This window comes from Anomaloglossus baeobatrachus, chromosome 4, assembly GCF_048569485.1.
Source record: "Anomaloglossus baeobatrachus isolate aAnoBae1 chromosome 4, aAnoBae1.hap1, whole genome shotgun sequence".
Lineage (NCBI taxonomy): Eukaryota > Metazoa > Chordata > Amphibia > Anura > Aromobatidae > Anomaloglossus > Anomaloglossus baeobatrachus.
In genome coordinates, this window is record NC_134356.1 from 359,025,713 (window position 1) to 359,040,023 (window position 14,311).

A 14,311-nucleotide genomic window follows, 5' to 3' on the forward strand; every position below is an offset into this window, starting at 1 on the left:
TTTAAAATAATTTATTTAAATAGATTAAAAAAAAAGCTGCATGCTGTTCCCCTTATTTTGCTACACAGACAAGATAAGCGCAGAGCTGGAGGCTGCAGTCGTATGCTTTATGTGTGCTGGGGGACGCTACGCCAATTGTTTTATTTATTTTTATACCACGATACTGACCCGCAGACAGCGCCTGTGGTTTTTTACAGGCAGACGCTGTCACGCATGTATGACTGCAACCAATTACGGTAGGTGACACTACTGTACATGCTATACAGTGAAGTGAAACTGTCATTTCACACAAACTTGTAGCAAAATGTTTCAGTCTGCCCTCCTCCTTCCTTCTCCTCAGAATCGTACAAGCACCAACTATTCTCGCTTATCTTTTTTAGTGATGGTAAAATGTTTTCTCATTGAATATATATTTTACAGATTTGAGCCAGGAATTGAGAGTGAAAGATCAATACAGGAGGAGAAAGAAGCAGATTTCTCTGATAAGATGCATTACAAGATTACTTACTTTTATTGTGTACTATTGATTTCTGAAATAAAAATTAAAATGACGGTTACCGATTTACTTTTTGCTTCTGGACTGCCTATAGACGGTATATACTGTATATATACAAGAGCCTTAGAAACAAGGTAAACCAGGAAAAAATATAGATATAAATTAAGCCTCATGTGTAGTGAAAAAGGGGCAAAAATCATTTGAATATCTGAACGAGAAAACAATTATAGAAATGGGTATGATAAAACCTGGAGATGTCCTTGGTCAGGAACTGGTTAAGCTTCAGCTTTGAAAACGCAGAGATGAAAAAACGGATACAAGAATCGAGGCAATAGCGATGATGACGTGAAAAATGGTCCATTTAGCACAGATATAAAATGAGACAAAAATTAGTGGGCATTAGGCTACATTGACACATCAGTGCAACACGAAAAAAATGAACAGCACACACAAGCCATAAGCTTCATGGACCTATAAATAAATCTGTGAAATACAGGGATCCGCGTGTGCTCCATGAGGCACAATGCATGTTCTATTCTGGATCCATGCTTGCAGATCAAAAGAGGCCATTGATGTCTGGGGAAACCGTGAAACGGATGCACATTGGAAGGCTTCCATGTCTCACACATCTACGGCCAACTGATACATTTAGGGGAAAAAAATATTAGTGAAAAACAACATGAAACCTTCATTTCTCTGTGTACTGTTTATAGCAGACATCATAGAAGGTAATCTCTACCTACTAGCTCAGAAATACCCACATTAGCAAAATTGTTGACGCCCTTCTGTAAAAGTAAGAAAAACCCCACAATGATAACTGAAATAACAAGAAACTGAAAAGTAAATTTTAATTAAAATTCAAGCTTTTAGTTTGGTTTTTTTTTTTTCTTATTTTTATTATTTGTTTTTTACTTTTTATTGATTGTAGTATTCTGATTACGGGACTTTATGCCTACATTATTCAATAACTTCAACACTGCTTTGATGAGGAGAAATGTAGATCTCCAGTGAATGTGAGAACTGCCGGCATTCAGAGGAAACACATCATGGCAGTGACAGGGGGCATCAGCTGACTCACCGCTGTCATGACAGCCCATCGGCACCCTGTAATGCAATGTGGATCCCCATGGGAGCGCGTTAGATCGTGCTGTCAGAGTTTGACAGTGCAATCTAACTAATTAACAGGCGCAGGTGGATCTCCAATTCACCTGTGCCTGTCAGCTGCACATGTCTGCTGATCAGATCAACAAACGCGTGTGAGGGACAGATACGACCTTGGATGTATTGGTATGTTTATGATCATAAACTGGTTAAGTAGTGAAAAAAAATTTAAAATTAAAAACAATAAACAAATACATTTTGGTTGTGTCGCATCTTTGAGAGCTGTAACATCTGGAAAAAAAAACATAATTCTGGCACTTTGATTTTTTTTTCTTGTTACATTGTTTCCCAATCATATTGATTGATTTTAAACTTTGCTAGATCGGCTTTTTACAAACTCAGCGATACAATATATGTGTATTTTTTAAAAAAATTTCTTACATTTTAATGTGGTAAACACAGAGATGGGGCGCTGAGATACTGAGATATCAAGTCAGCTTTCCTCTTTACTAGTAAGTGTTCCTAGATCTTCAAGGAGCAGCGTAAAACACGAGTCGGGGTGCTGAGACATCAGGTCAGCTTTCCTCTTTACTTGTAAGTGTTCCTAGATATTGGTATCTTATTGTCTACATATATTTTTCTATTGACTAATATAGGAGATGATACACTTTTTTTGCTAAGCACAACTGCCATTCAAAACCCTTCAAAAAGAGTCGTACATGGTAGGAAACCCTGTGTTACTGGTTTAATGTTTGCTGTTTCTCTATGTTTCCTTAAAGATAACCTGACGTCTGTTAGGCCTTTTTCACACGTCAGTGAAAAACACAGATGTTTTTCACTGACGTGTAAAAAACGCATATGTCATACGTGGGTTGTCCATGTGCATTACGTGATCTGTGATTACACATGGACGTATGCTCACCTGTCCCATTCCTGCTGTACATGGTGCCAAACTCTCCAGCTCTGCTTCATCCGGCCCCCGCTGCCTCTGCTCTCTGCTCTCTGCAGCTACTTCTGGGTCGGCTCCGGCTGCATAAATGAATATGCATGTCATAATGAGCCGAGCAAGAAGCTGCAGAGAGCACAGGCTGCACAGAGCGTCGCTGGAGAAGGCGAGTTGAAAATGCTTTTTATTTTCAATGTCCATGTTTTTCTGGTACGTGTTTCACGGATCACACCATACTGTGGTCCATGGGACATCAGTGATGCCAGAAAAAAATGGACTTGTCTCAGTGCAGCAATCACGTGCACGCGTGTACACTGCACGGAGACATGGTCAGTGAAAAATCATTGATGTGTGCGCTGACCCACTGATTAGAATGGGTCTGCGTATGTCAGTGATTCTGGTACGTATAAAAACTATCACATACGTACCAGAATTATTGACGTGTGAAACAGGCCTTACGTGTATCATTCACTGGCTGTATGAACTCAGCCAGATATGTTTGACTCTGAAACGCTGCAGCCTTTCAGAGATAAGCAAACATACTTTTAATAGCTGCCCCTGTCAATCGAGGTCAGTGGGTGGGAGAAACAGTCGGGGAGCCGCCTGTCCGACTAGTGTAATTTATGTTGGTAATTAATGGGATTTCCATATAGATTAAGAGTTCATACATTTTGGGGTAATTAATGAACATACATGACAACTTGTTAACTTCCTCTCAGCAGCCATTTGGAATCACTGTTTTAAGAGCAAAAAATAAGCACCAGACAAATTTCTCATTTGTAAAACTTGTTGTACATGTGTAAATATAACGGCACATCATGTCATGTGTATATGTCTTAGAAGGGTGTGAATAGTTATAGATTCATTATCCTTAAACACAAAATAATTGAATGTACATCACTGTGTACATCTTTTGACATTATTTTAGATTACCTATTCATCATTTTGTTTTTTGGGGTTTTGTTTTTTTGTTGTTTTTTTTTTTTTTAAATAGTCCCCATTACTCAATGTGTATTGAACTTGAAATACTTTATACCATCATGAAAGGTCACGACACTAGTTATAATATGTAGTTAAGAAAAATGTTGAAAATGTAACGTCTTGGGCCAGAGACCACCACTGAACACTTATCGATGGCACATCAGATCAATATGCCATCAATGCTCATAGGAAACACAACTTTCAACTCAATTCTGAAAATTTTCAGTGTAAATAAGATAAAAAGAACATTCTACACATATAATTTGTGCATGTCCTTTTAGAATAAAAATAAAAAAAATACTAGTAAAAGGCTTTTAAGCGCACTTTCCTATGTGCGCCCCACTGTGAAATGTCTATCTTGTGTTCTTACTGTTGCTTTTAAAAAAACAACAAACAAGTGTTACCATGGCAACTTAAATGGCAAGTGTGTTTCAACAAACTTAGTCTCATCTGATGCCCACTGCAATTATTAACAAAAGTCCAAAGAACTTTATATACCAACAATTGCGTCATCACCCTGAAAAATCCCTCCAAAGCGACGGCCACTAGGAGTCTCCCATGTGTGTAACCTGCTGTCCACTGCCTGCTCTCCAGTGTAATCAGTCTCAGGCAACGGGCACACAGAGAAAGATCGCAGGAAGCGGGCGGAGGTCCTAGCATTCATGTGCAAGCCCCAATGTCTTAGGCTGCTTTCACACTTGCGTTGTGCAGCATCCGTCACACTGCGTTGTGTGACGCATGTGACGGATGCGTTGTAAATAGTGAGAAAGAGAGAGAGAGATAGAGAGAGAGAGAGAACGCCCCCCCCCCATTATCACCGCACACACCCAGGCACTACCACCACCCCCATCATTACCGCACACACCCAGACACTACTGCCCCCATTATCACTGCACACACCCAGGCACTACCACCACCCCCATCATTACCGCACACACCCAGACACTACCACCACCCCCATTATCACTGCACACACCCAGGCACTACCGTCCCTATCATCATCGCACAAACCCCGGCACTACCGCCCCCATCATCACCGCACACACCTCGGCACTACTGCACCCATCATCACTGCACACACCTCTGCACTACTGCATCCATCATCACCGCATACACCCCGGCACTACCTGAGTGACTTCCGCGCTGACAGCACGGTTGACTTCAGTTGCTGCGTGGAGCTGACAGAGAGCGGCGGTGTTCCACGGGCACTCCTGTCAGCTTCATGTAGATGAGCTGAAAGTGTTGTGGGACCTCGAGAGGATTACGCCGAACCTGGAGGGGTATTTGAGGATTAATAAAGTGGTGAAAGAGGGTGTTTTTTGTCTTTTATTCCAAACAAAGTATTTTTTGGGGTGTATGTGTTTATTTACTTTCACTCACAGGTTAATCATTGGGGGTGTCTCATAGACGCCTGTCATGATTAACCTAAGACTTAGTGGCAGCTATGGGCTGTCATTAATTCCTTATTACCCCGATTGCTACCGCACCAGGGCAATTCGAGATGAGCCAGGTAGAGTCCCGGGACTGTCGTATCTAATGGATGCGGCAATTCCAGACGGCTGCTGGCTGATATTGTTAGGCTGGGGGGCTCCCCATAACGTAGAGCTCCCCGTCCTGAGAATACCAGCCTTCAGCCGTGTGGCTTTACCTTGGCTAGTATCAAAATTGGGGGGGACCGCACGTCTTTTTTTTAAATTATTTATTTATTTTACTGCACGATATAGATCTGCCCACAGACGGCTGTGATTGGTTGCAGTGAGACATCTGTCACTCAGCGTGACTGCAACCAATCATAGGTGCCGGTGGGCGGGGGAAGCAGTGAATACGAGATGGAATAATGAGCGGCCAGCATTTTCAAAAGAGGAAAAGCCGCCAGAGCAGTGTGACAGCCGTGCAGCACCACGCCGATGATCGTTGAGTATGAGAGAGGGGGTGAGAGGGAGAGACCGACCGACAGAGAGAGATAAAGACCGAGAGAGAGAGAGATCTGCATCTCTTAAAAGAGAACCTGTAAACATGATTTTGTAATATAAAGCAAAGTCATGGCTTGTAATGGTGCTGTAATAAAGATTACATTGATACCTTTGGTGAATAAATCCTCTTTGTTGTTCTTGTGTAATTAGCATTTGTAGTTTTCTACTAATTAGGTCATCTCCTCCCGGTTTGTGATTCCATGGACCCTCTGCCTGCCTCCAGTCAGTGAATAACAGGTCCCTACTGACATGTCATACTGAGGAAGCAAGTCATTCACAGACTGGAGGCAGGCGGGGGGGAGGGGGGTTCTTATAAGGGGTTAACAGGCGCGATCCACCCGCGCCTGTTAACCCCTTATATTGCGCTGTCAAAATGTGACAGTGCGGTATAAATGGCTTCGATGGAGATCGTATCTTTCCCCATTACCATCGGAGGCACTGTGATGTGATCACAGGTAGCCGATGGTTGCCATGGTAGCACAGGGTCATGTGATGACTCCCGTAGCTATCATTACGTAGTTCCTATTACAGCCAGCAGAGCACTGGTTTTCACAGGAAAGCTGCATTTCTGCTAATCAGAGCTGTGCTGCTCTGATCAGAAGAAACGAACAAGCGATCAGACTGCTGATCCTTATAGCCTCCTAGGGGGACTAGTAAAATAAATTAAAAAAGTAAGAAAAAAAGTTTTAAAAAAAAAGTTTAAATCACCCCCATCCACCCCATTGAAAATCAAAGTCTTAAAAAAAATACACAATATCCACATATTTGGTATTGCTGCGTTCAGAACTGCCCGACCTATCAAAATATTAAATAAATTAATCATTGATAAACGGCCAAAATTACGATTTTTGGTTGTTGCAAATTCTGTGCAAAATGCAATAACAAGCTATTAATACGTAGCATCTGCACAAAAATTATACCATTAAAAACGCCAGCACAAGATGCAAAACATAAGCCATCACTGAGCACCATATTTTGAAAAGTGAGAACGCTATGGGTCACGGAAAATGGCGCAAAAAGTGCACCACTCTGGAGACCAAGTAAGAGGGCAACCACCTTTAAGTCACCACAGAGGGGCCACAAACGGGCACCTCAGCAGCTGCTTCATGTCATGGCCAATGCTGAAACTGTTGACTCGAGCTGTGCGCTTATCAATGTTACAAGCAGAAGCAGCTTTGGAGGAGTACAGGGGGACTGAAACTAGCCGCGATCAGTAAATAACAGCACTCTAGAAACCGGCCCAAACAAAAACAGAGTGGTGCTTACAGGCTCTGTTAGAAGAAAGCACATGTTTGGTCACCACAGTCTATCAAACATGACCGGTAACCTTAATTAAATGTGATACCTACCATTCTTAATTTTTACTAAATTGCAAACTTACTTGTTATATCAAGAAAATGTTACCCATTCAAAATGAGGAGGCTAAAGGCTGCTTTACACGCTGTGACATTGCTAGCGATCTTGTTAGCGATGTGACACGCCAGATCGCAGATAAGATTTGCTGATATCGCACATAGGTCATTTTTGTAGCTCCGGTCACACGTGCGATCTCGGCAAATCGTATGTGCGATCTGGCGTGTCACATCACTAATGAGATCGCTAGCGATATCGCAGTGTGTAAAGCACCCTTAAACATTAAATATATCTGAAGTGCAAAAACAGAAATAGCCTACGGAAAGAATAAATCACTTCATGGAAAGAAGCAGCCATGTTTTCTCAGCTCAGATGACCCTTTTAATTTCTAGAAAACAAGTTACATTTCACTGCATTCAAAGAACAAAAATTACTTAATACAATGCATAGTGCTTTGTGTTTTTGGGCTGTGAGCCTTAGAGAAATGTGGTTTTAAAAGTTGTCTGTAATTACAATCTGTGGTGAAGAACAGTTATATTACTTTGGTTCTTCCAAGTAATTAGTGCATGAAATGGACTTTAAACTGTTATTAGCCCAGTACATGAAAACCATTACAATTGCTCAAAGCAGCAGAAACCTTCAAGCTAACCAAGATTTCTAATAAACCGTGTTCACACGTCGCATCTGGTCTCATTGTGTGTGGAATATTTATGACTGTGTACTTAACAGAAGAGGAAGCAACTCTATCATTTAAGGAGAATGTGGCCGTGAAAGACATACGCAGCAATTTTAGGAGATGCTACTTCTTAAGAAGGCTGTCTGGGATTTTTGGAGAAGAGCGTGAGAGACTAAAAGGTGTTAAAATATGCATTATCGTAAATCCAGACCCAAACAGTTCTGAAGTATAGAAGTAGGATTCATTGTTCATGTACCGCTGCAGCTAATCGTCACCCACTGTACATGCAATTGTCACCATTTACCAGTGATTCCTTGCATTAGCAGAAGCAGCACATACTGTCGGAGCGGCAGCGCAGTAGTGAAGAGGGATTGAATTCACAAAGCCTTTATTTTCACACATTTCCCATTGCTAAACTAATTTCTGAATATATATCTTTAATATCTTTAAAGTCTTTATAGTTGTTTAATAAAAATAAAGTAGCTCTCTGGTGAACCCCTTTTTCCATGTCCAAACAAAGCTTATCACCACTATAATACACTGCTCAACATTGGCATTGCAACACGAAGAAGGAAAAGTCACTGAATTATGGCAATCAAGAAATCAATAGCTACGGTAAGTTAATTATATGCAAAAACATCTTGACTTATTTAGTGTCAAGCATGAGTGCCATGAAATACATACACTTGCATAGTTACTTAGGTTGAAAAAAGACCTAGGTTCATCTAGTTCAACCTTCCTCCACCAATTATATATATTGTCACTAAATCATTTATAACCAACAATGTTGTGTGTACTGAGGAAATCATCCAGCCCTTTTTTAAAAGCTGTTATAGTATCTGCCATTACTACCTCTTGTGGTAGTGTATTCCACAGTCTGACCGCTCTAACTGTAAAGAACCCTTTCCTATTTAGCTGCCGGAATCACCTTTATTCCACTCGCAGTGAGTGCCTCCTGGTCCTTAATATTGTCTTTGGAAGAAATAAGTCATGTGCCAGTTCTTTATATTGACCACACATGTATTTATACATATAAAGGAGATCTCCTCTGAGACATCTTTTTTCAAAGCTAAACAAATCCAAGGTCTTCCATTCCCTGCAATAGTCTAGTTGCCTGCCTTTGAGCTAACTTCTAAATGTCCTTTCTAAAATGTGGAGCCCATAACTGGATCCCATATTCCAGATGTGGGCTTACAAGTGATTTATAGAGGGGTAACAATATGTTGGGATCACGGGATCTAATCTCTATTTTTATACGCCCTAAAATCTTGTTTGCTTTAGCAGCTGCTGCTTGACATTGAGTGCTGCTGCTCAGCTTATTTGTAATGAGAATCCCCAAGTCTTCCTCCTGTTCTGTAGTCCCGAGTTTACTTCCATTTAATATATATGCACCTATAGGATTACTCCGTCCTAGGTGCATTACTTTACATTTACACTTATACGACTTGGCATGTTATTTATGAGGTTATTATTGGTTGTCTGAGGAATGTTCTGCCACGCTGACTGCACTTCAGCATGCAAATAATCAAGATCCACTGCTGGCAGCTTACCTTGCAATCACAGACCAATGACTTTAAAGATGTGCTCGACGTCTGGAGATGCTGCAGGCCATATTAGCAAGTTTAGGTGACACAGCTGCTCACATAAGTAAGAGCAACACGTGGCTTGGAATTGTCATTTTGAAGAATGACTCTGAGGACACTTTGGAGAAATGGCTATACTACTGGTTCCATCAGCAAACCAATGTAATGGCGAGCTGTTACTGAATCTGGAATGAAGACTAGAGGGGTCCGGCTATCATACATTATACCACCACATAATCTTGGGAGTAGTACCGGTGTGATCTATTTCATGGTGGACGTTTCATGGTATTACTCATTTGGTCTCCAGACTAATCACTGGCTATTTCTGCATCCAATACAAAAGATTACTCAAATCTAAAAAGAATAGACCTCCATTCCACCATACATTGCCGTTTTGTTGTTCACCATGATGGCCTTTACAAGCGGTGGTATGAGGTCAATTGAACATCTGTAACTGGACATCATAGCACAAAGTCATGCACACACCTTCTGATGGTTTGCGTAGACACTAACGCCTTAGGGCGGCTTTGCACGTTGCGACATTGCACGTGCGATGTCGGTGGGGTCAAATCGAAAGTGACGCACATCCGGCGTCACTTTCGACATCGTACTGTGTAAATGCTAGATGATACGATGAACGAGCACAAAAACGTCGTTATCGTATCATCGTTGCATTCACCGACATTTCCATAATGCCAGTGCCGCGACAGGTACGATGTTGTTCCTCGTTCCTGCGGCAGCGCACATCGCTGTGTATGAAGCCGCAGGAGCGAGGAACATCTCCTTACCTGCCACCGGCGGCTATGCGGAAGGAAAGAGGTGGGCGGGATGTTTACATCCTGCTCATCTCCGCCCCTCCACCGCTATTGGCCGCCTGCCGTGTGACGTCGCTATGACGCCGCACGACCCGCCCCCTTAGGAAGGAGGCGGGTCGCCGGCCAGAGCGACGGTCGCAGGGCAGGTGAGTGCATGTGAAGCTGGCGTTGCGATAATTTTCGCTACGCCAGCTATCACACGATATCGTACCTGTGACGGGGGCGGGGACTATCGCGTGCGACATCGCAGCATCGGCTTGCGATGTCGCAACGTGCAAAGCCCGCCTTAGGGTTGGTATGTGACATCCAATAAAACGTGCAGTATAGAAAAGATCAATTGTCAAACTAGTAGTCCTGCCATTTCTCCAATATATTTACTTATTTATATATTTATTACACTATTTAATTTATCTAATTACATCTGTATATATATATATATATATATATATATATATATATATATATATATATATATGCTAATTTTATAGAGAATACAGCACTATTATTTATTTGATACCGTCTTTTCTGATACATTTGTCATGAACTTTTTGTTTTGGTTATTGCCCCCCACAATTTTAACATATCTTGCTATCTTGAAGGTGTTGTCTGGTCTAAAATAAGTCTGCAGTCATGCTAAAGGGTTTGTCAGGTCTAAAATTATATAGATTATCAAAATATTCACATTGCAATGCGCACTATTCACATCCTTCAGTTTTTTTTTCTCCTCTTTAACTTGAATGCAACTGTTATTTCTGATAATATATGTGTTAATGTTCAGTTTGCACCAGTTCAGACCATAAGTTTAGGAAGTGCCGGCAAGTCTTCCATTTTTTTTAAAATGATATAGAGTGACTGCCGACTTATGAATTCTCCCAGCACACAGTTTGTGTGCTGTGAGGATTCGCCAGTTTCTGAGCAATGACAGTCACGTGACAGCAATTACTCGATATGCATGTTCCTGGCCAGAATCTGGCTAGTGGTGGCGGCCTCACTGAACACAAGTGTATGGAATGGGCGCATCTGAATAGTAGGCCCGGCCCTCTTGTGGGGGCAGCTTTACTCAATATATTGTATTGAGTGAGGTTACACCAACTAGTCGGGTTCTAGCCGGGAATATGCATATTTCCCAATTGCGGTCACCTGACCGCAGTTCCCAGCTCAGAAACTAGCAAATCCTTGCAGTGTACACTGTGTGCAATGGTAGGATTCAGAAGTCTGCAATCACATAGTATGACTGCAGACTTATTTTAGACCGGAAAACACCTTCAAGATAAAAAGATATATTAACATTGTGGGGGGAAGTAACCAAAGAAAAGTGCATGACAAATATATCAGAAAAGAGGATATCAAATAAATGTTGTATTCTCTAGAAAATTAGTACATATAAAATATAGCAGATAGATGTAAATTGAAAATTAAATAATGTAATAAATATATAAATAAGTAAATACACTGCATATCAATTGGAAGAAATACCATAAAGGAAGAAAACAAAACATGAATCAGGACCGCAGGACTCCTGTCCCCTAAATTTTTAATATATTTCTTTTTATCTTCATGTTCCAATAAAATTATATATTTGCATGATAAATTCATCTTTCTTTTTGTGGTCATTCTCTTCCTCCCCCTTTGTGTAGCATACTACTGCATGTTAATACCCACTCAAATTGACGGTACATATATATTTGCTCATACCATGGTGTATTCACCATGGTTTATAGTTGCTTATGTATTTTTTGGGGATCATCATCATCATCATAGTTTTCGAAGCCCACAAACGTCAGCCTCATCTCCTCAGCTGAAGGCTCCCCACCCACAAACGGATCTTCTGCTGAACATGCTCCTTAGCTTGGGTAATCTTGTAAGACGTAGCTAAGGCATGATATAAGAAGGAGTACATCCAGAAGTTAAAAACTGATATATCAGGAGGATCCAACAAGGCTCTCTCTTGTGTTAGGAAGAAGGACTGTCTTAATGCAATCTGAATTGTAAAGCGCTGCGGAATATGTTGGCGCTATAGAAATAAAGATTATTTTTATGTTATTATAGTAAACTACTGTAGCAGTATAAGGTGTATCTAGCGAAAAGCACTGGAGTGCTTTTTTTATAGAAAAATCAACACTATGCAACAATTTCCATTATATACAGTGAAAAACACTACAAAACAATATGAAGAGTTTGTGCATTCTTCCATTCACTCTGACCAACAGTTCAATGTAAAACACACACTAACCCACAAAATTCTGTAGTAATAATAAATGTACATACCGGACGGATTAGGAATCTGACTTTCACTGGCCGATTTTACTATTTTACTGTCGATGTTAATGTAAGAGGGCAGCTCTTCCATTTTCACAGGCCTATCTTCCAATTGCTGGGTCTCTTGAAATTTGTTCTGTTCTTGTAATTTTGTATGGTTTTCAATCACTTTGTTGGCAGTTTCCATAACCACTTCAGTATTTAAATTTTCTGCTGCCATTGCCAAAAGTTCATCATCGTCCTCTCCAACGTCCCAAGCATCGCTTGTATTGCTTTCAAACTCTTGGAAAGTACTGACCTTTTTCAGCTTTACAGGTGTTGTGGGAATCTTCTGAGCAGTTTTGCTTAAACTGAGAAACAGAAAAAAAATGGAACAGTGAAATCCACTGAAGGAGCTATAAATTAATAATATTATGCAAAATATAGAAGTAGTAAGAACTGGATGCAAAGCCACTACCAGTCCAGGATTCAGCCTCAGGGAGGTACTTGCCTAAGGAGTCACTGATCCCCCAGTATTCAGCATAGTCCAGAATGGTCTGGAGAAGTGAAATACTCTAGAAATCTATGCAGACATATTAATGCTTGTATGCTTACAAATTGTCTCTCTAGGAAAGGAGACAAACTCTAGCGCAGCGCCACCTATTGGAAGTAGCGATCCTAAAAGTCAGAAGTGGATTTTTAACAATCCTTTGCATATGACTTAGGATTTTATGCCAGACCAGAATCCCAATGTGTAGACACGGTGTTTCGGGGTGCTTGCCCCTCGTCAGTGCAAAGTATGGGGTGTCTGGTCTGGCTCATGAGAAGCTATGTGGGAGGACCACGGAGGAACACTATTCTCCTTAAGGAGACTTTTAAAGCCAGTCTGGCTGCCAGTAAGGGGACTTATAGCTGCCATGCCCCTCTAGGAAATATTCAAATTGTCTCTCCAGAAAAGGAGACAAACTCTAGCGCAGCGCCACCTATTGGAAGTAGCGATCCTAAAAGTCACAAGTGGATTTTTAACAATCCTTTGCATTTGACTTAGGATTTTATGCCAGACCAGAATCCCAATTTGCAGACACGGTGTTTCGGGGTGCTTGCCCCTCATCAGTGCAAGGTATGGGGTGTCTGGTCTGGCTCATGAGAAGCTATGTGGGGGGGGACCACGGATGCTTACAATCAGATATCTCATCTGACTCCCAGATCTGGAGGATAAGCAGATGAAGAAATTGACCAGAAATAGCAACAGATTCAAATGTATAGTCAAGTTTACAATTTAGGCTTAATGTATTCCTTAAATGGGTCGTCCCATCCTAAACCTTGGTGTCACCAACAAGATATGCCACATACAGTTGAAACCAGAAGTTTCCATTCACTCTCTACAAATACCGATATGCATGTTTTTCTCACTATCTGACATGAAAATCAGAACAAACCTTTCCCATTTTAGGTCAATTTGGAACAAAAATTATTTATATTTGCCAAATGCCAGAATAATGAGAGAAAGAATGTTTTAAGGGATTTTTATTACTTTCTCCAAAGTCAAAAAGTTTACATATATTTCATTAGTATTTGATACCATTGCCGTTAAACTGTATGACTTGAGTCAAACGTTTTGGACATGCTCCCACAAGCTTCTCACAATAGTTGGTAGGAATTTGGGCCCATTCCTCCTGCCAGAACTGGTTTAATTGACCCATGTTTGTAGGTCGCCTTACTCGCACCGGCCTTTTCAGCTTTGCCCATAAATTTTCAATAGGATCAAGATCAGGGTTTTGTGATGGCCACTCCAAAATATTGACTTTGTTAACTTTAAGCCACTTTGTAACCCGTTTGGCAGTATGCCTAGGGTCATTATCCATTTGGAAGACCCATTTTCACCCATTCTTTAAGTTCCTGGCTGTCTTGAGATGTTGCTTCAGTATTGCCACAATCTTCTTTCCTCATGATGCTATCCATCTATTTTGTGAAGTGCACCAGTCTCTCCTGCAGCAAAACAACCCCACAACATGATTCTGCCACCCCCATGTTTCACAGTGGAAATGGTGTTCTTGGGCTTCAAAGCTTCTCCCTTTTTTCTCCAAATGTAGCGATGGTCATTACGGCCAAACAGTTCAATTTTAGTTTCATCAAACCCCAGGACATG

At 41.1% G+C, this 14,311-nt stretch overlaps 1 protein-coding gene across 2 annotated transcripts in view; it reads right to left on the bottom strand.

Moving 5' to 3' along the window:
• Positions 1–14,311, bottom strand: part of TBC1D22A (TBC1 domain family member 22A) — an 811,105-nt gene that overhangs the window by 736,981 nt on the left and 59,813 nt on the right. For both annotated transcript variants that reach the window (XM_075342553.1, XM_075342552.1), the window contains exon 3: positions 12,193–12,533. In XM_075342553.1, coding sequence (XP_075198668.1) covers positions 12,193–12,533 — 341 coding nt within the window. The remainder of the gene's footprint in view (positions 1–12,192; positions 12,534–14,311) is intronic.